Below are 20,205 nucleotides of genomic sequence, written 5' to 3'. Positions count from 1 at the left end.
AAATTGGCCCTGAGCTAACATCTGTTGTCAGTCTTCCTCTTTTTGCTTGAGGATGATTGTCACTGAGCTAACATCTGTGCCAATCTTCCTCTATTTTGTATGTGGGACGTTGCCACAGCATGGCTTGATGCACGGTGTGTAGGTCCATGCCCAGGATCCAAACTCGTGAACTCTGGGCCGCTGAAGCAGAGCATGTGAACTTAACCACTACACCACCGGGCCAGCCCCTAAAATGCATCACTTAAAATTAGACCAAATATCTTACATGTGCTCTGACCAATGCAGGAAACTAATGGAACTATAATGACATGTTAAGGGCACTATAGTTCTACTGATGCAGCATATACGTTCTTTTGGCTCCTATTGACTTTATGGTCAAGTAAAACTCCACATAAAATTCCATCAAAACAGGCCCCATTACAAATGATTACTATTGAATTTTGGAACCCAATGGTTAGATTTCATCTTTCTGACCTTGTGCTGTTCTTTTAGCTTGTCAAAATCTTTTTGAACACTGGGAATATCAGTTGCCACACCAGCATTCCATGCCAGGTTTGTGTCATCTGCAAATCGAATAAACTTGCCTTCTGTGTCTTCATTCAAGCCATTGATAAAAACGTTAAAGATGACAGATCGCTCAATCATTCACTCAACAAATATTTATCAAGCACCTACAATATGTAAAGTGCTCAGGACAGAAACCAGAGAAGGAATTGTATTTGTACTGGGACAGATCCTAAAAATGTTTGCTTTCTGTCAATCCCTAATATGAGGTGGACTTCTTTCCTTTAAGACTTAATTCAACTCATTAGGTACTTATTGATCAGTTACTTATCTCTTGGCATTATGCTAAGCTTTGTTAAGGGAACAAAGGAATTAAAAGCTACAACCCTGTTCTCTAGAAGCGTGTCCTCTCATTAGTGAGGCAGGCTTTGGCAAATGAGGCAGGCTTTGGCATACAAAACATTTTATGATGCAAGACAGGCAGCATTTATATAATTGACAAAATGAGTGGTACAGACAATATATTTGCTTCTAGTTGAGGCTTTAACATCATTTCATTTAAAGCTTCAAGAACGGTGATAGATTTTTAGAGTTGAAAGGGACAAGAGAGGTCTTCTAGAACCATCCTCCTCTCCCACCTCATCAATATTAGTTTCAAGAAGTCGGGGTCTACCTTTTGAGTAGTTTTACTCTTTGTTAGATCTAACAATTAGAATGACATCGTAACATTCGCTGTGTTGAGTCAAAATTGCTTCCCTTTAGTTTTCTAGCTATAGTCTAAACACTCAATGATTACGTTAAATAATCGAACGAATGAATTTTTATTCTGCTCTCTGAAATTAGAAAACAAAAATAAGTCTGATTCAACCATTTGAAGGCAACAATTACGTCTTCCTTCAGTGTTTACTTTTCTAGCCTAAATATCTACAATCCCATCATTGGACATGATTTTGAGACCTCCCCAACCCCCACCATTCTCTTTTTTTTTTTGCTTCTTCTTCATCTTCTCCCCAAAGCTCTTCAGTACATAGTTGTATATTCTAGTTGTAGGCACTTCTGGTTGTGCTATGTGGGATGCCACCTCAGCATGGATCGGGACCAGTGAAACCCCAAAGTGGAGAGCGCGAACTTAACCACTTGGCAACAGGGCCAGCCCCCCCACTAGTCTTGTCATTTATATCATGACTCTGTGCCTGGCATAAAGCAAGCACTCAAGAGATGTCAACTGAATGAATACATGAATCAATGAACTGGAAAGCTCCAGTTTGTCAATATCAGCCTCAAAAAGAAATGCCCAGAACTACTGAACATATTGCTGAAAATGTGGCCAGAAAAGTGGACCTATTGTAATTGCCTTGCTCTGAACATTATACTTCTATTAATGCTGCTTATATCTAGCTTTTTCTTTTTGTTTTTGCACATTTGGAGGTTGGGGGTGGCAACACAGTGATGCCTCATATTAAGTTTGCAGCCAATTAAAATCTGTAATTGGATAACTTAGTGATCAAGCCCCACCCAACTGTGTAACAAGAAAGACTAGACCCCAGTGTTTATTCCCATGTGACAAGGAACGGTATGTCCTCCTGGGTGTGCATGTCTTTCTAAGATCAGGCTTGTATTCTGATCACCATAGCTCCTAAGCCCTTTGGGAATCTGAGGATTTTGCAATATTCTGCAGAGGAGGCCTAAGTGGGTGGGCACAGCATGGCACCTAAAGAGAAAGACAGGATGAGCTGACCTTATACTCAGTGGAGGCCTTATACCAAATGGGTCCAGATAGCGCAGAAGGAGATACTCAGTATGTCAGTGGCAGTGTTCCTGACAAGGAGACATTTCCCTCAAATTAAAACACCCAGGAAAACTTAAGACCAAGGAGTACAACAGGAGTTGGAATTGTCCTGGTGTCACCATACTTATGGCTGCAAGCAGTGCTAGGCAAGAAAAATTGAGTGGGAGGTAAAGGAAGGAAACACAACTGCTGTGAAGAGCCAACTCCAGCCAGCATTTGCTAAGCATCAGCACTTACTGAACACCAGGCTTCTTACACACACGATCGCTTTTATTCCCCCAAATAAAGTTATTAGGAAGGCATGATTATCACCATTTTACAGTTGTGGAGATTGATGTTCAGAAACTTGCCCAGAGTCACACAGATATGAGTGGTGTAGGATGGGGTACCCCACCTGATTGTCCCCAAGGCTCTTGTACTCAAGCATCATGCCACAATGCTTTTGTGTCATGTGTTTGTTCATTCTTTAACAAAGGCTTTATCAAGCACCCTCAACATCCCAGGCCTGTGCTAAGCCTTGGGAATACAGTGATAAAAAAGACACACACTGTCTCTCATGGGGCTTAGCACTCTGGCAAGAAGGACAAACAGCCAAACAAACAACCACAATAAAGTGGGATCCATGTCATGGCAGGAGAGGTTAAGGATAAACTCACCCAGCACATGGGAATAAAGTCTTCCTCGATGAAGTATTCCCTAGAGAGAAGCTTAAAGGATATGCTAGCAAGACAAAAGAGTCAGGGAGAGAGGCAGAGAAGGAATCAACTTTTAAGATGGGGAAGTGAGTGGGAGACACTGATAAGTGCTGGAGTCCAGCGAGGCTGAATGTAGAGTGGAAGGGATCAGAGGCTCCCAAGAGACTGAAGAGATGGGCAGAGTGAGACTGCAGGGGGCCTAGTAAGCTGTGTTAAGGGGTTTGGAATTGCACTGGAATTGGCATGGGCAAGAACTAGTAAGGTCACATGGATATCGCCTCATTGGATCTCACGGATTCTTGGAGGAAAAGGGAAGCCAGACTAAGACAAAGGCTGACAAGGACTGACACCCTGAAAAGGCATTCCATGCTCAACTTGGGCAGTTTTAATTGAATTTCTCTGGCCTCGTGGAACTTGCTCTACAAAACCTCTGAATTTCTCCTATCTCCCCTCTTCCCTCTCCACCCAAGGCAGGAAGGGTGAGGGTTGGGTGGGTGGAACAAATAGACTCTAGTTCCTTTCTTTATGTGACCCACCAAGGTTTAGATAGATTCTAGCTTTCCCATTAGACAGATGAGGAAACAAAGGCTTAGAGCAGGTCAGTAATAGTCACAGACTGAATTATTGGTTCCAATTCATCATTCCCTTTAATAGTATTATGCATCTACTCCCTAGCAAGGCCTTGTGGGGTATGCAGTGTATTTCCCCTCCCATGGACTTTGGGTTTGAGATTTTAATTTCCTTAGCCATTGAAACATTAGCAGACATGATGTGAGCAGAGGCTTGAAATGTGCTTGTCCGGTTGGACATGCCTTCCTGTACTTTTGCCATCGCCAGGAGAAGAGCATGACCTGTAGCTGCTGCTTCTCAAGCCTGGGCCCTGGAATGAATCACACAGAGCAGACTTGAACCTGGTCTACAGCCTAGAGCTCAGCTCAGCTGAGATCAGCAGATTCCAGGTGACTTGAAGACCTTCAGCCTGAAGCAGAGTGACTCCCATTGACCCAGAGACTTGAGAATGCGTGCCTAAGTGTTTATGGTTGTATGCCATGGAATTTGGGGGCAATTTGTTATACATCTTCATCATGGAAATACCTGACTGATAAGAGATTACTCCCAGCTTACAAAGAAACTTCCTGGAGTGCACAGAGCTGCCTTGTCATAGAACTAGGCTGCCCTGGTGGCTGGCCCTCTAGGGAGAAAGAAAAGCAGACTGGCAGCCCACTCCATTTCCCCACACCCCCTGCCCAGCACAGGGCACTCACCTGAGTCTGATGCTGCTGGGCTCACCAGGCTGAGCAGCTCCCGCTCCTTCTCATAATCCCCTTTGCAGAGCAGCTGCCCCTCCTTCAGGACAAACTCGTCCCCCTTCTGGAGCTGCCGCTCACAGACACAGCAGCAGAAGCAGCTGAGGTGGTACACACTCTTCTGGGCCCGCATAACAAACTCATTGGGTGCGATGGCCTCGAAGCAGCCCCCACATTTGACAGCAAACAGCCTGGCAGCAGGGGAGGGAGAAAGGAGAGCAAGGTCTGTGAGAAAGGTCTGGCTTGGGCCCAGGTCTCCCCTCAAGTCAACAGCAAAGGAAACTTCCAGAACTGGGATGAAGATGAGGATGTTTGGAATGGAATACACTTTAAACCCTGATGATTTATTCCCCAAGGAGGTTGAACCAAAGAATTTGGTTGAGTTACTCTCTCAAAAGCTTAAGAAAAGCAGAATGAGAAGTACTGGAAGAAGTCTGAGCTGATGCCCGGGGTGTATTTGGTGCGGTCTATGACACAGTGTCCCCAAAGGGTGGTCTACAGACTGGTGCCAGGCAGGCTGCCCAGAAGCCCTGGGGGAGCTTATTATTTAAAGAAAATAACAACCAAAATGTCCAGCCCACTCGTATCAGCATGTAACAGGGTGGGCTCCAGAATGTGAATTCTTAACAAGCTCCCCAGGGCATTCTGATGTGTAATCTGGTTTTTGAGAGATCAGACTGCATCCCAACTTCCCAGCCTGACATTCCATGGATTCAGCCTCTCTCTCAGGACTTAGCTCTTCTTTCATTTCACTTATTTTCAACAAACCACATCAAGGGTGTCTATGCCAAGCCAGAGCAGTAGGTACCAGTAATGTGAAGGTAAATAAAAGAAAAAATCCCTCCCAGCAATGAGCTCAGGCTAATGGAAGAGACAGACATGTCCAAATAATTAAAGTAGAAGGCTCCAGGAGCACGGAGAAGGAAACAGTTATCTGTCAGGGAGAGAGTAGGGGGACTTGCATTTTGTTCAGTGTTCAATAAATCTTGGTCAAATGAAAGACAGGAAGGCAGGCAGGTTGGCAGGCATAAAGGGGCGGGAGCAGGGGATCCCCAGCAGAGGCAACAGCCTGTGCAAAGGCCTGAAGTCATGAAAGTGCATGCACGGTGTGTTGTCCACCAGGTTGGAGACAGGGGGCCTCGAGAGGGGTGGCAGGTGAGGCAAGTCATGACCTGATTGCACACCTGGGCTGGACATCATCTGGTAACCCATAGGGCATCGCTGAACAATTTTTAACATGATAAGAGCCCTGATTTAGAAAAGGAACTGTTGGCAGTATGAAAGGTGGAGTGGAAATGGAGTTAGAGAGATGAGTGAGGGAGAGCAGCTGAGCAGTGACAAAAGTCAGCACTAAGGCAGCAGCAGGGAAACCAGAGAGGAAGGGGCAGAACCCACAACCTGGAAACAGGGAAGCATGGGGGTCGGCTCCCAGGCTTCTTGTGGTCGGAGCTCGTGGATGATGATAATGTCACCACTCTGCACACAAGCTTTCTGATTTCCCACCTCTGGGCCTATTTATGCCATTCCGCCCTCCTGCAAAGCCCTTCCTTCTCTGTTTAATCTATCTGAATCCAACCTGCCCTTCAGAACACAGCAGCTCCGGCCCTCTCCTTGAATTCTGCGCTGACGTCCCCTACCCTAGTCTGAAGCAACTGGCCCGCCTTTGAACACCTTTACCGGGAGCTGTCTGTGCTGGTCATTCGGCAGTTATCTGGAGATGTTTCAAGACACAAAAGATGGTGACATCTGGAGGCCTGGGCTCTGCTGCCAGCTCTGCCGAGGTTGTTTCTCCCCTTTGTGCCTCCTTTTTTCTGGCTGTTGTTAAAGACATTAGGGTAGGCAATCTCTTCCAGCTGCCAAAGTCCTATGATCATTGCTTCTTATTAAGATATCTTAATCTTGGCTTATTATTTAACTTTTTCCATGTTTATAACTTGTATTTCAAGAACAAGGCCTATACAATATTTATATAGCCCACAGCCTCTTGCACACAGCGGGTACTCAATAAAAGTTGCTTTGATTTGACCCACGGATCTGACTTGCTCACCCTCTTCTGAAATAGCATCTGCAAAGAGCCTACCAGAGAAGCTGACACACAGGAGGTTCCCAACGAAGGTGGCTCTTCTCTTCCTTGTCACCTCAGATCAATAAGAGTTCAGAGTAGTCTATGAAAGACTAAAATTTAAAGTAGATCTGTTTCTTTTTTCTTTTTTAAATTACCTCATGATAATCTAATTGCCTTTGTCAAAGCCTTTGGTATAAGCACAGAGATAATATACCCCCAAAATATCTCTGGGATTCATTCATTATAGCATTCATTTTGCTATTTCCAAAATAAAGAGCTATTTTCTTTTTTAAAGTAATAGCACAATAAGGGGAAAAATTCTGTCTCAAAACCACTCTCTTTTTGTCCCCATGTACGAGAGGGGTCAAGACATGGAAAGGTCAGATGGTGCCAGGAGAGGATGGCGGTGAGCGGGAACAAAATGGGCAGAGTGAGTTCATACCTCCACAGCCCTCCTCTCTTCACAAGGGCAGACTCAAGCTGACTCAGAATATCCAGGGAGCTGATGCCATATTGCTCTGCTCATGAGCCCCACCTTGGCAGAAGCCAAGGAACCATGAAAAACTGAAAACCATTTTCCTATAGACAGGCCAACCACCACAATGGCCTCATAGTGGCCAGTTCCATCTCAAAAGCTCATTCACAAATTCATTTACTCACTTAGCTTTCTTTTCATTCATCCTTTCATTTGTTCAGAAGCATCCACTGTGCACTACCCCATATACTCTGGTGACTTAGGGGGACAAGGAAAAGAAACCAGCACCAGCAGCATTTGTAGATGTAAACAAGTCTATTTTGAGAGTCTCTTATATGTCAGGCACAGTTGTAGGCACAAAATGATACAAAACAAAGTCTCCAACCCCGTGGAGCTCACATGCTAGTGAGAGAAACAGCAAACAAACAAATCAATGAACAGATAAATGTCCACCTGTAGGGATTTACCTTGGGAAACAGAATACAAGGGCAATACAAAGCAACAGTTCATGAGTACAAAACAGAATGGCATAAAGTCTGTTTATAATATTAATCGCTTCCCAGCTCTAAGCTGCACTGGTTATAACTCTAAGTCTACATATGTGCATAGTGTGTTTATCCTGGAAGAAGGGAAGAATTTTGAGGGTGGAGTGAAGAGGAAGCCAAGGAGGGGTTCCCAAGGAGGCATTACACACAGACTGGTACAAGAAAAAGGCAGGCCATTCAAACTCTTCGAGCGAAGGAAGCCAAGGCTTGGAGAAGAGAATGAAGCTGCCTCCCATGAATCCACTAGGGAATGGCCTCCCAGGACAGAGGCCAGCCTGCAGGTCACTCAGCGCAGCACAGATCAGAAGTGCACGTGCTGCATCACTCTCAACCCAGGCCTTGGGCCACCGCACCCAGCCCCCTGCCCTTGGCCATGGGGAGAGCTTAGAAACACCCATCTGATATGCCTTCCCTCTGCCTCTCAACTTCAGAATGGAGGGGAGGTTGGGGGACAGTCCAAGGGGCTGGTGTGGCTCTTTCACCACTAACAAGGTATGCAACAGCCCAAAACAAAGAAATCCAGATACCAGCAGCCTTGCCCCCCAACCCCCTTCCTCCAGCTGCCCAGTGTGGTTTTGCTCTCCACGTATGAACCTCAGGGCACACCAGTCCCTTGAACATTTGCCTTGACTCCCTCCCCCCATGCTGGATGCTGTGCATCAGGCAAAAAATCCACCCAGTTCATCCCTGGCCCCAAGTCCCTAGCCACTGTTTGCCAACCTGAGCAAACTAATCAATGCTTTTCCAGGAGCCGGTCAAAGGCCCTTTGTCCCCAAGCTCTCCTTCTCCTCCCCTTCCCCTGGAATGAACTGTTCAACAGACTCAAGGCAAATGCTCCCAGGGAGTCAACAAGCACTTGAGAATCTGCAGCTGCAGGTGGTAGCATCTGTGCTTGTCTAACTTCTACCCTGTTAATCTCCTCCCTTCTTAATTTCATCCCCCACTCCAAAAATGTCCCCCAAGTTGGAGAAGGGAGGGTTAGGGCAAGCTCAACAAAGAAAACCCACCATGTTGACTCAGGAGTGGCTGGAGGAAGTGGCGTGAGTTGTCTGGGCTCAAATCCTGAAATGGTCATGGTCAATGGGGATTACAGACCCGGAAGAGGGGGGCAGTCCTGTTTCTCTCCATTCTTCCATCAGCTCTCCCCCTCTGGATAAAGACCAGGTCAACCTCACCTTACTACCTTGGCTCTTGTTACCCTCACGAACCCCAGAGCAATTCAAGGAGAAAAGGCACATGCAGTCTACCACCTGTGTGCCAGATGTGTACACAGCTGTACGGGTACCACTGTGGAGCCAGCTGCCGACTACACACCTCCCACAAGTTGTTTTCTCTAAGGCTCAGACAAGCAGAGAAAGGGATTTGTTCAAAAGTCCAGGTCGTAATTAAAACACAGCCTGTCTCTTCCCAAGGCCCTGGATGGCGGCCCCCACCGTTACTTCCCCCTCTGAATGCTAATGAGACCTCACTCGGGTTCAGAGCCTGGCAGATTGGCTGTGGCCTGGAAAGCTAGGGACAGTTTCCAGAAATACCCAGCTCTTCTAGGCATACGTAATAACTCTCAACTCTTCCTACCATTACAAAAACTCCTACTCCCGAAAGCTCTTTGAATGATTCCTTATCTCCTTTTTGCATCTAATTCTCTCACCTGTAAAATGGGAATAAAGTTTCTAGCTGGTGAGAAACCATCCAGTGCAGCATCTGTCCCAGAGACTAAGCCCTCAGTCAGTGCTCTCCTTCCTCTATTGAATGCCCTTTGTGGGGAAGGCATGGGGACGAAAGATAAAGGCTGCCCTGTCCTCAGGAAACTCACATCCTCCAGCAGCCAGCAGGCTCTAAACAAACGACCACAGGAGGTGGCAGGGGGGTGGGGGGGGGGGGCCGGGTGCATAGTTTGTAGGAGGGAAACAGCCAGAATGGCGCAAAGCAGAGACTCATCCACTTGAGTTAGGCTAAGGGTCACTGAATCTTCTTCCTCTTCCTTCCCTCCCTCTCCCCCCACCCCATCTCTTCCTCCCTCTAGCCCTTCCCCACTCCTTCTGCCAGGCAGGGAAGTAGAGGCTAGCTGAAATTCCACTCGGTACCTTGTCTACCTCTCTTCCTGTACAGCCACAAGCTGTAAGATGCACAACTTGTAGCTCAGGTGGGAGAGTCTGAGATGGCAGGCTCCGCCACTTCCTGGCAGTCCACATGACGTGGAGCTCATCACTAGATCTTTTGCAGCCTCAGTCTGCTCAGATGTAGAAGGCAGTAACAATGCCTACATGCCTAGATAAGTGAGGATTAAATGAGAAAGTATATGTGGAGTACTTTGCAACCTATATAAGGTATAGCATAATTTTTAGTCATTTTTACTTGCCCCGCCTCTGTCTTTTGACCTTTGTGGATGTTTTTTTGCCCCAAAGGTGGCTCTCGTGCTGAGGAGTTTCCTGAGCCCTATCCTAAGAGAACACTTCTTCCTCAGCAGTGTGAGCCCTTCTGCTGACTCCTCCCAGCTGTGACAGCAACATGACTTCATCTTCTTCGAGCGCAGCATTGAGCCGGGGGATGAACCCAGGGACTTGCTGCTCGTGGGCTGCCAGGCAGAGCATGCTCCTTAGAAAATGCTCATCCTCCTACCACAGCTCCCACCACAGGGAGCCAAGATGATGTGAGCGAGGCAGTGTCTCCTGTAACTGACCACCAGCTCCCCCCAGCCTTCTGCCAGGTGCCACGGAGGACAGTGAAGAAGAAAAAGGAAAGGCGACCTGATTCAGGCAAGAACAGAGGACTTGGAGTAGGAAGACCTGGGCTCGAGGGTTCTTCCCTTAGCAAGGGGCCTCAGAAAGGCCACCGTCTTCCGCAGGGCCTCAGTTTTCTTATCTTTAATAGAAAAGTACTGCCCTAGATCAGTGTTATATCAAGAACTTAGGGGGTCAGGTGGGGTAAGTCTTTATTCCCCATGTCTCCTCACTCCTCACTTTTCAACCAGAGAAGTCCCCTCTGCCAGTACCCAAATCCAGGTCTCCAGACAGTGTTTCAACACGACACTGCCTTGCCACAGTAATTCTCCAAAGTCTTTTCCAGAACCATACCATTCATGTATATATAAATATAAAACAGCTAAGGCCAAAAGGGATTGGATTATGTATGGGTATGGACACACACACACACACCACACAGACACACCAGCTAAAACCATCTCTCTCTCTATATATATATAGAAAAATATATGCATATATTTGTAGAAAAGATTTATATATTTCTAGAAAAGATTTTGTTTGAATAAAGCACTATGCTTCTAAGGCATGTTTGAAACTCACTAGGCTGGATAATTCCTTAATTCACCCCCATTTTTATTATTCATGCTTTTATTCCAGGGTTGAGAATCCTACACTGTAGCTAAGGAAACAGGAATGTTTCAAAAGCAGATATGAAGGTTTGACACCGGAGAAACTTCTAGAGAATAACTCTAAGGTGATCGAGAAAGAGGCACAGACCTGTGAGAAGCAACAGCACCCCCTGCACTGAGGAATTACAACAGAAAGACGACCACGTGCCAAGACACCCTAGGGACACCTGGACTTTGGTGCCAGTTGTGTGATCTTAGGAAAAAGTCCCTCTGTCATTCTGAATATTGGGGTCCTCATCATTAGAAATATTTCAGCTCCCAATTTATTTTACTTCAAAGGAAAAGATGCTCATGGAAGCTCACAGGAAAAAAAGGAATGAATCTTTATTGAATACCCACTTGGTGCCAGCAGCTGTGCTATTTCTTGTATCTATTACCTCACTAAATTTGTGGGGTAGGAGTAAATAGAACTATCTGATGACCTCAAAGAGAATCTCACGGTATTTCAGCTCAGCTTGGTTCATGATGCCTCTCTTCCACAGGAGAGAGAGACTCTGGGATGGCTGACTCCTAGTTTATTTTCTCCATTTCTCTCCTATACTCTCTCTAGCACTGATTTCACAGGAAAAATACGTAGAAATATCAAGCAGCCACCTGAGATGGCTCGTGAGAGGCTTTCCGGATAGGCGCATGGCTTGAGGAGGACCTGAGACTCTGCTGCCCGCACGTGGGTGAAAGGCAGGAGTTTGGAACCAAGTTGATCCCTTCAGGCTACTCAGCTCCTCAGTCCCAAAGCATCTGAAGGGATCCCTAAAAGATGTCTGTCCTCTATGGATTCAGATTAAGAACAAACAGTGTCTGGGAGACGCTCTTTGACCCAACACCACCATGTAAGAGTCTACTCTGACTCTAAAAACATGGGTAAACAAGACAATTATTGCTGGAACCCCCTTTAGTACAGAAACTAGTGGGTCACTGTTTTCAAGGTATAGGCAGAAATGTAGGCCAATGGGGTTGGACCCAGGAAGACCTAAGGAAGCCAGAGAGAGACTGAGTTGTGGAAATAGGAGGACAAGGAGGCAACATGGTATAATCAAATAAATTTGGGTCCACATCCCTTCTCCACCGCTTATTAGCTATGTGATCTTGAACAGGCTATGGCAGCATTAGTTTACTCCTCTATAAAATGGAAATAACAAAAGGAGCTGCCTCATATATCCCAAAACGAATTAACTGAACTGATACATTAAAACTGCTTAGCATAGTGCTTGGCACATGCTAAATCCTCAATAAAACAGTAACTATTACAATGGTGATGATGACGATGGGGAAAAAAGAGCTGAATTAAACATAAGAAAGAAATTAGTAAAAAAAAAAAAAAGATGAATTATAATGTTAGAAACTTGGAGAATCAGGATTAGATAAAGGAGGATGGAGAGAGAAGGGTTGGGGCAAGTAGCTCAGGACTAAGGCCAGGAACAATGCAAGAACGTCAGAGGTCAGCTTTTTGGTGGTGCCGGCTGTATACTTGGGGGCCAGCCCTGACAACATAATGGAGCCAGAGTCTGGGTTCCCACCTGCTGTAATGGCCTCAGGCTAAGGTTTGCAGGCAGTCTATCCACACAGGATTTGTCTAGATTTACCCAACTAAGAGTTCTGGCATGGTTGGATGAAATGCCTTCTTGCTCTACATATCAGAGTAAAAACTGAGAGGTTAACTGATGCCTAATTTTCTTCTTCATCCATGAATTCCCATGTCTTTCTCCAATCCGTTTCACCCCCTGCCCCACCATCCTCTAGATACCATATACTAGATGCCATGTCATCCCTACATCTACCCTCCAGGCTGATGACACAACTTCCCATATACAGGAATACTGCAGAATATTGCAGCCTCATGCAAACCCTGAGCTATCCCAGGGCCAGGGCTCTGAGACTCATGACGATTGAGCAGGAATAATAAGAGAGCTCCCATTATGACACTCCAGAAGGTTCCTGAACCAAGGGTATGTTTGGAAAGACTGAAATCTTCATTAACCTTGACCCAGAGTCCTGTAGACCTTAAAGGGAGCTTCTCTAAGCCTCCATACCATAGACAATTAAGTAGAAGAATGGAAGACAAAATACACATGAAAAACCCTAATTCCAACTTGACGTCAATGGGTGGTGTACCATTTTTGCCCCACCAAAATAAGAAATCATAGGTGCTTTCAGCCTTGGACAGCACACAACTACAGATCATGCCAGCTTTCCACTGACACTGCTGAAAGTGGTTTTAATCAGGTATGCAAACCCTCTGGTTTAGAAAGTAGGAGAGGGTCTTTGCATAGCCCTTTAACAAGGCAGTAATCTTTGTATCATTCAGTTTCCACCCTCTCCACCAGGGGGCAGCATAGCAGCATTCATTAAGTGCCATGTTGACGTGGTAACTGAGGTCATCCAGGCACAGAGACAGGGTTTGGCCATAAGCCAAAACTGTCTGCCGGCGAAATCTGCTGTGGGAGTCTGGGAGACCATGTGGCTAAACTGAAGGAGAGATGGTGAGAGAAGAGTATTCAAAAGTATTGGGAACCAAAAGCATGGCTTGTGGCCTTAGAAGTAGTGACACAAGCAACCTTGTCAGCTGGCTCAAGGTCTCCGTCCTTGAGGCTGAGCCAACACCACCACAATAAGCGACTGAGCCCGTGGTCCTGGGGCGGTGGGAAAGTCTGCAGGGACAATAGAAGTGGCAGGATCTTCTATAAGAGACAGACTCAAGACTCTGCAGTGGGGAGAAAATGGAAAACAATAAGTGGCTGGCGGAGCCAATCAGAGTCTCTGTCTCCCTGGGGCTCCTGGGGAGCAGTAAGGAGGACCATACAATGGGATGAGAACTGCTAAGTATGTCTGCACGTCCCAGAGGCTCTGTGAGGCGCTGGCCTCACCAAGAAGCGCAGGGTAATAATGCACACGACTCATAGCCTATTGCAAATGTTGCTGGCAATGGGCAGACTTTACCTTGAAATGGTGGACTGAGTACTTTTCTTGTTCTCAAAAAGCATCTGTTCCAGAGTCAGCAAGGCAAAGTGGGAAAAGCGTGGCTTTTGCAGTCTGATAGATTCAAATCTCAGTTCTACCTTTGAGAATTTGAGCAAGTAATAGACTCTTGGAGCCTCAGCTTCTTTATCTATAAAATGAGATCATAACTCTCTTACAAAATGTTCTGGAGATTAAATAAGATAATGTATTTCAAGTGTCTGACAGACTAGCTGTGCTCAACAAGCAGTAGCTATTAAGTCTCTTTATTGAAATCAATTTAACATATCTGCCCCAGTAAATATTTGTATAAGATCGTTTATTTTAAGGCAGTCAACTGAGCCAAAAACAGAACTTCATGTGTATCTCAGTCTCTGTTCTTCATTGTTTTAACATATTAAATCAAACTTCAACAAGCCTTTCAGATGTTATTGGAGAAGAGACCAACAGACAGATATGAAAGGACAAATGCTTGAGAGGAAACTAGGGGTACATTTCATTTAGGCAACTATGGTTATGGTCTACCCCAACCCAAGGTAAATATTGACATTAGCCAACTAGTGTTGACCAACACCCACTCTACTGCCTAACACCCAGCATATGTTCAGGAAGTCGGCAGCTCCATGTTTAGCCAACCACAGCCAACAGTTGCTATTTGGTTAATGCTGACATTGTCTGGCAAATATTTGGAACAGACCCTTTCCCTGTATCATTTCAGTTCTCAGATGACTGCTTCTTACTAAGGCTGCTGACCACCGTGTGGATCTGCATTCAGACATACACATTCTTGCCTTGCTCCCCTGTCAGATCCCCCAAGAGATCAGTCAACCTCTCCTCTCATTTTATAAATGGAAAGAAACCAAGGACCAAGAAGGAGCAGTGACCTACCGCTGACCACAGAGAAAGTTAGGATTATTAAGAGAACCTGCAAGAGCTTGAGTCTCAGTCAATGGTCAAGAAATAAAAGAGGCTAAATTTGGCCCAACCAGGGATAGAAATGTGTCCCCCAGGCTATTAAGCAGTGCCCTAACCAGCTAAATGAGTGGATATTGTGTGGGACAGTGAATCTCTACCACTCAGAAGCTCTCTCTTCTTCCTCCCCTCCTTCTTCTTTACAGAAACCTGGAAAGCTGTCTATGAGTCAGGGTGCAGAGCAAGACTGTGGTGAAAGCATGGATTCCAATAATCCAAGCCAAGGTGGCAAGACTTATATTACAGACTTTCCATGCTGTCACACAGATATGCAAAAATGGCAAGAAACATAAAACAGACATACGGAAAATATATGTTTCCTTTTTACGTAGTTAAAGATTTGGTTTCCTTTGAAAATGTCAGTTTTCTTTTCCTTTATCCTCATTAGCCTCCTGGGACGCTCTTAAACATACCCAGCAAACAACAGAGCAGGGGAATGAGGTATTTTTAGCTGATATTCTGGGCACAGATTCCTATTGTTCCACAATTTTTGGCTTGGCTGGATGGCACGTGGCCAATACAATGTATACTCTTAGAAAGAATGTATGTTTCTTAGGCTCTGTGTGTGTATATGTGTGTGTGTGTGTGTGTATGTGTGTAATAATAGTAGGAACGACAAGGGCATTATTGATGATGTTTTGATGGGAAAGATTCTGAGATCCCAGCAGGGGGCAACACCAAGCTCTCCATGAATCCTGTTGCTTTTGTCACCATCACTTTTCATCATTACCATTGTGCTATCTGTCAAAAAAAAAAAAAAAAGCCATAATGTTACATCCTAAGAGCTCCTCACAGAATCAACGATACCAACAGCACTATATTAGAAACTAGACGTATTCCGAAGAACAGTGATTATGTTCCTAAAACATCTCATGCAGTGACTAGCACGTGATAATGTTCAAAACATTGACAGTTGCTACTCTTCTCTTTCTCCTCACAAATAACAGCCTGTTCTCAGGGGTCATCCAGTCATCTAGGGGAGACAAGAAAAGACAAACAATGACTGACAAGCTGAGTGAAAATCTCCCGTCTTGGCACAAAAAGCACAAGGAGCTGCCATGTGGGACTTCCCTTTCCATGTGAGGGGTGGAAAACACGTCTGGGTAATCTGAATTTCCAGATGCCTTTAGTTCACAGATCTCAAAGCATGTACAATCTTGTAGAGCATCTCAGCTCTGAAGTAAGTGAGGAGGGGGGTCAGAGTCTATTTTCTGATTCTACTGTCCTCACCACACAAAAGGAAAAATTGGTACCACAGAAGGGTGTGGCACTCTGTGTACACCACTCAAATCCAGCAGTGCTGGAGTCAGGAGTAAAAAAGCCAGGTGTCCTGAACCTCCGATGTGGCCCCTTTTCCATACAATTGCATTGCCTTCTTCTCAAGTTGGACTCCAGGTGTCTTGAGAGCTCCAGAAAGGTTTCAGTGAAGTCTGACCCAAGGGAGGTGAGATAGTTCTTACTTCTTGTTATTTTTATTTTTACCCTTCAATTTTTTTCTACCCTTTTTATCCTTCAATTCTCTTCCCCACGTTCTTCAACTCTCTCCCTACTCATTAAAAACTGGAAGACACCACACCCATTAGGATGCCTACTATCAAAAAAAACCAAAATAACATGTTTGATGGGGATGTAGAGAAATTGGAACACTTATGCACTGTTGGCTGCAAAATGGTGCAGCTGCTATACAAAACAGTATGGCAGTTCCTCAAAAATTAACAATAGAATTACCATATGATACAGCTCAAATCTACTTCTAGGTATCTACCCAAAATAATTTAAGCAGGGACTCAAAGACACGTTTGTACAACCATGTTCATAGCAGTGTTATTTACAATAACCAAAAGGTGAAAGCAAACCAGGTGTCCATCAACAGATGAATAGATAAACAAAATGTGGTAGATACATTGGAATGTATTAGAGTGGAATATTATTCAGCCTTAAAAAGGAAGCAAATTCTGACACATGCTACATTATAACAAGGATATAATGCTAAGTGAAGTAAGCCAGTCACAAGAGGACAAATATGGTATGATTCCATAAATATAAGGTACCTAGAGTCAAATTCACAGAGACAGAACGTAGAATGGTGTTTTCCAGGAGCTGAAAGGAGGATGGAATGGGGAGTTATTGTTTAGTGAGTACAGAGTTTCAGTTTTTCAAGGTGAAAAGAGTTCTGTGGATGGATGGTAGTAAGGGTAGCACAACAATGTGAAAGTACTTAATGCCACTGAACTGTATGCATAAAAATGATAAGATGGTAAATTTTATGTTACGTGCAGTTTACCACAATGTAAAAGAAATTTCTTTTTAATTTTAAACACTGGAAGACACAATGATCTTTCATATTCTACCTCCTGTAACCAAAATCCAGATGGCTGGGTTCCTGGTTGAAAAAAAGAAATCACCTGCTCAGACTCCCTTGCAGCTAGGAGTAGCCATGTGAGGCAGTACATGGAATTCTCCTGGGGATGGGATTGAGAGTGGGAAGTTTTGGAAAAGCTGTTATTCTCTTGATAAAATTAGACAGACTCAGCTGGAACATAAATTTTGCTCTTCAGTTTTTCCCTTATTTCTACCTGGAATTAAAACGTAAGACCTGGAAATGAAATAATCATCTTTATGCTAAGAGAACTGAAGTCACTTATTAAGGATGCAGAGCAAGATGAGAGAAGCCTGAATCCTCAAAAACCTTCTTGAGCAGTTATACCATCCTTAGACTTCCTCTCAGTGAGAAAAATTAAATCTCTTTTTTGGGGCGGGGGGGAGATTAGCCCTGAGCTAACATTTGTGCCCATCTTCCTCTATTTTTTATAAGTGGGACTCCTGACACAGCATGGCTTTATAAGTGGTGCATAGGTCCACACCCAGGATCCGAACTGGCGAACCCCAGTCCTCCAAAGCAGAGCGTATGAACTTAACCGCTATGCCACCAGGCCAGCCCCTAAAAGCTTATTTTAATTAACTCACTTTAGTCAGGATAAAGTTATGTGAAGCCAAACGCAATCCTGCTCCAGGCTTAGATGCTGACTTGCTAATGGCTCTTCCCCTTTCCATTCAAGTCTGGTGTGTGCTGCACTCCTATCTAGGGCAACTTCTCCTCTTAGGCACTAGATTTCAGCACTTTACACTTACTCAAAAGCTACATCATAAATTTTCCCTCTTTGTAAATATTCTTACATATATTTTTTCTTATTTATCTCATACTGAAAAAACAAATACCCTGTTGATCCTACTTTCTCCACCAGCTACTTCCTCATTTACTTGATAGACTTCATAGAAAAATTCAAAAAGAAATTACTTCTGCTTTCTATCTCCAGCTCCTCTCCTTCTACTCTTTTAAGGTCAATCCAATCAGGCATTTGCCCCACTCTTTCTAACAGAACTTTCTCGTGAAGGTCACTAATGACCTGTACATTGTTCAGTCCTCATTGTACCGAGCCCATTAGCCATACTTGACATTGTTGATCGCTTGGCTTCCAGGACCCCTCACTCTCTTGGATTTCTTCCTACCTCACTAGTCACTCATTCTTGGTCTCCTTTGCTAGTTCTTCCTCGTCTCCCCAACCCTGAAATGTTGAGTACGTTCCATCCATACTCACTTCTGTTGGTGATCCGGTTATCCAGTCTCATTACTTTAAATATTATGTATATGCCAAATGACTTTGAAATTTCTATCTCCATTCCAGATCTCTTTCTCAAATCTGACTTGAATATCCAACTACCTACTCAATTTCTTCATTGGATTTCTAATCAAAGTCTCATACTTAACAAAACCACAATAGAGTTCCTGATCCTTTCCCACCCACCTCATCCTGGCTCAAATCAACTCAAACCAACCACAGTCTCCCCATTTCTGTTGATAGGTGGCACCTACATCTTCCTTGTGGCTCATGAAAAACACCTCAGAATCATTCTTGACTCTTCTCTCGGACACACATTATATCCAAACTATGAACAACCATTTCTGCTCCACCTTCAAAGTATAACCAGAATCTGATGACTTATCACCTCCACTGCTCTCACTGTAGGCCATGCTTCCACCATCTCTTCCCTGGATTACCTCAACAGCATCCTAAAGGGACCACCTGCTTCTTCCTGTCACCTGCTAAGTTGATTTTCTACTCAGCGGCCAGGGTGATCCCACTAAGAACTAAATTAGATCATGTCACTTATCAGCTCAAAACTTCTTCCCATTTTACAGATGAGAAAATAGAGGTTCATGAAGCTTTAAGTAAGTTGCTCAACTTTACACAGCTAGTAATTGGGGATGTCAGGATTCAAATCAAGTCTGTCAATGCCAAAACCCACCAAAGCTCCATTATATAATTGCTGCCTAACTTACTCTGAGGGTTGTCTCAATCAAATAGTAGGATGGTACTTTGCAAACTAAAAGCTCTATGTGACTACAAGGCAGTACTACTACCATTATTAACCTAAGCTCCTAATAAGGTAGAGCTGGATAAATGAGGTTATCACCTGTATTTTACCTAGGAAGGAAAGGCCAGAGGTCGTCCTCCACTTCTTGAAAGAGAGCTCAGGCTCTGAGATCAATAATCCAAGCTGGTTATAACCCAGAAGAGCATCAACCTTGGAACTTGGGTGGAAACAAGCAAGTGGGGACTGAGAAGAAATGGAAAAACCAGAAGGAATGGTGGCAAGTGTGCCACGCCAGCAAGCATACCCACTACCCCCAACCACAACATTCACGTGCAAGTCTGGGATATAATTTTCATCTTGGATGCCTTTCACATGGCTCTGCTCCTCATATCCAGCTCCATTCAAAGGATTAGAGAAAAGGGACAGGCATGAGGAGCTAAAGAACCACAAGAATCTCTGTGAAACCAGATTCCTGGATTGGAATCACAGTGACAAGTTATGTGTACAGATGCAAGTGTGTGCTCACATATACACATGCACACACACACATGCTCCCTTAGACTGGTGATCCAGTTTAGTCTCACAGCATACTACAACCAGAAGTTTAGAAAAAATAATGCATAACAACCCCTCTCCCCACCATGGAAATAAATAATGATAAGCTCAGGTGAGCCCAAACCAGGGGAAGTCTTGAAGAGGAGATGAGCTTTTAGGGCCGTCACTGTTCTGCTCAGGCAATGAGCTCTCAGAGTCTATGAGGCAGGGCCACAGGGACGATGCTGATAAAGTAGTCCACTACTTCCCTGCTTCCAGGAGACCTTCAGATTCCCAGCTACAATTTTAAGAATAATTAGGAAGCTAAAGACCTGTTCTTCCAAGCCAACGCCTAAGGCTAGAGACCCCTCTTGCCAGTTGTAGGAGAAAGGCCTGCCTTCATCACTGGGTGTCAGGCAGATTACCTACAATGAGACAGAAAGTCAGGGGCTTGCTTTTCCCTTTTGGCAAAAGAGAAAGCAGAGGAGCCCTCATGAAACTCCCTCTCGAAAGACCTGTAGAAACTGCCCTACTCCTCCAGGAAGAAGGGACTTCTGTGGCAAAGGCAAGAACTACTTTTCACTCAAACACAAGTG

At 44.7% G+C, this 20,205-nt stretch overlaps 1 protein-coding gene across 1 annotated transcript in view; it reads right to left on the bottom strand.

The window, feature by feature from the left end:
- The window catches only part of LMX1A (LIM homeobox transcription factor 1 alpha), a 153,826-nt gene that overhangs the window by 41,263 nt on the left and 92,358 nt on the right, over positions 1-20,205 (bottom strand). The window contains exon 4 of the mRNA XM_070608172.1: positions 4,254-4,486. Coding sequence (XP_070464273.1) covers positions 4,254-4,486 — 233 coding nt within the window. The remainder of the gene's footprint in view (positions 1-4,253; positions 4,487-20,205) is intronic.

This window comes from Equus przewalskii, unplaced genomic scaffold, assembly GCF_037783145.1.
Source record: "Equus przewalskii isolate Varuska unplaced genomic scaffold, EquPr2 ChrUn-3, whole genome shotgun sequence".
Classification (NCBI taxonomy): Eukaryota; Metazoa; Chordata; class Mammalia; order Perissodactyla; family Equidae; genus Equus; species Equus przewalskii.
The sequence above is the reverse complement of the archived record's forward strand: the minus strand, read 5'-3'. Positions and strand labels throughout refer to the sequence as shown.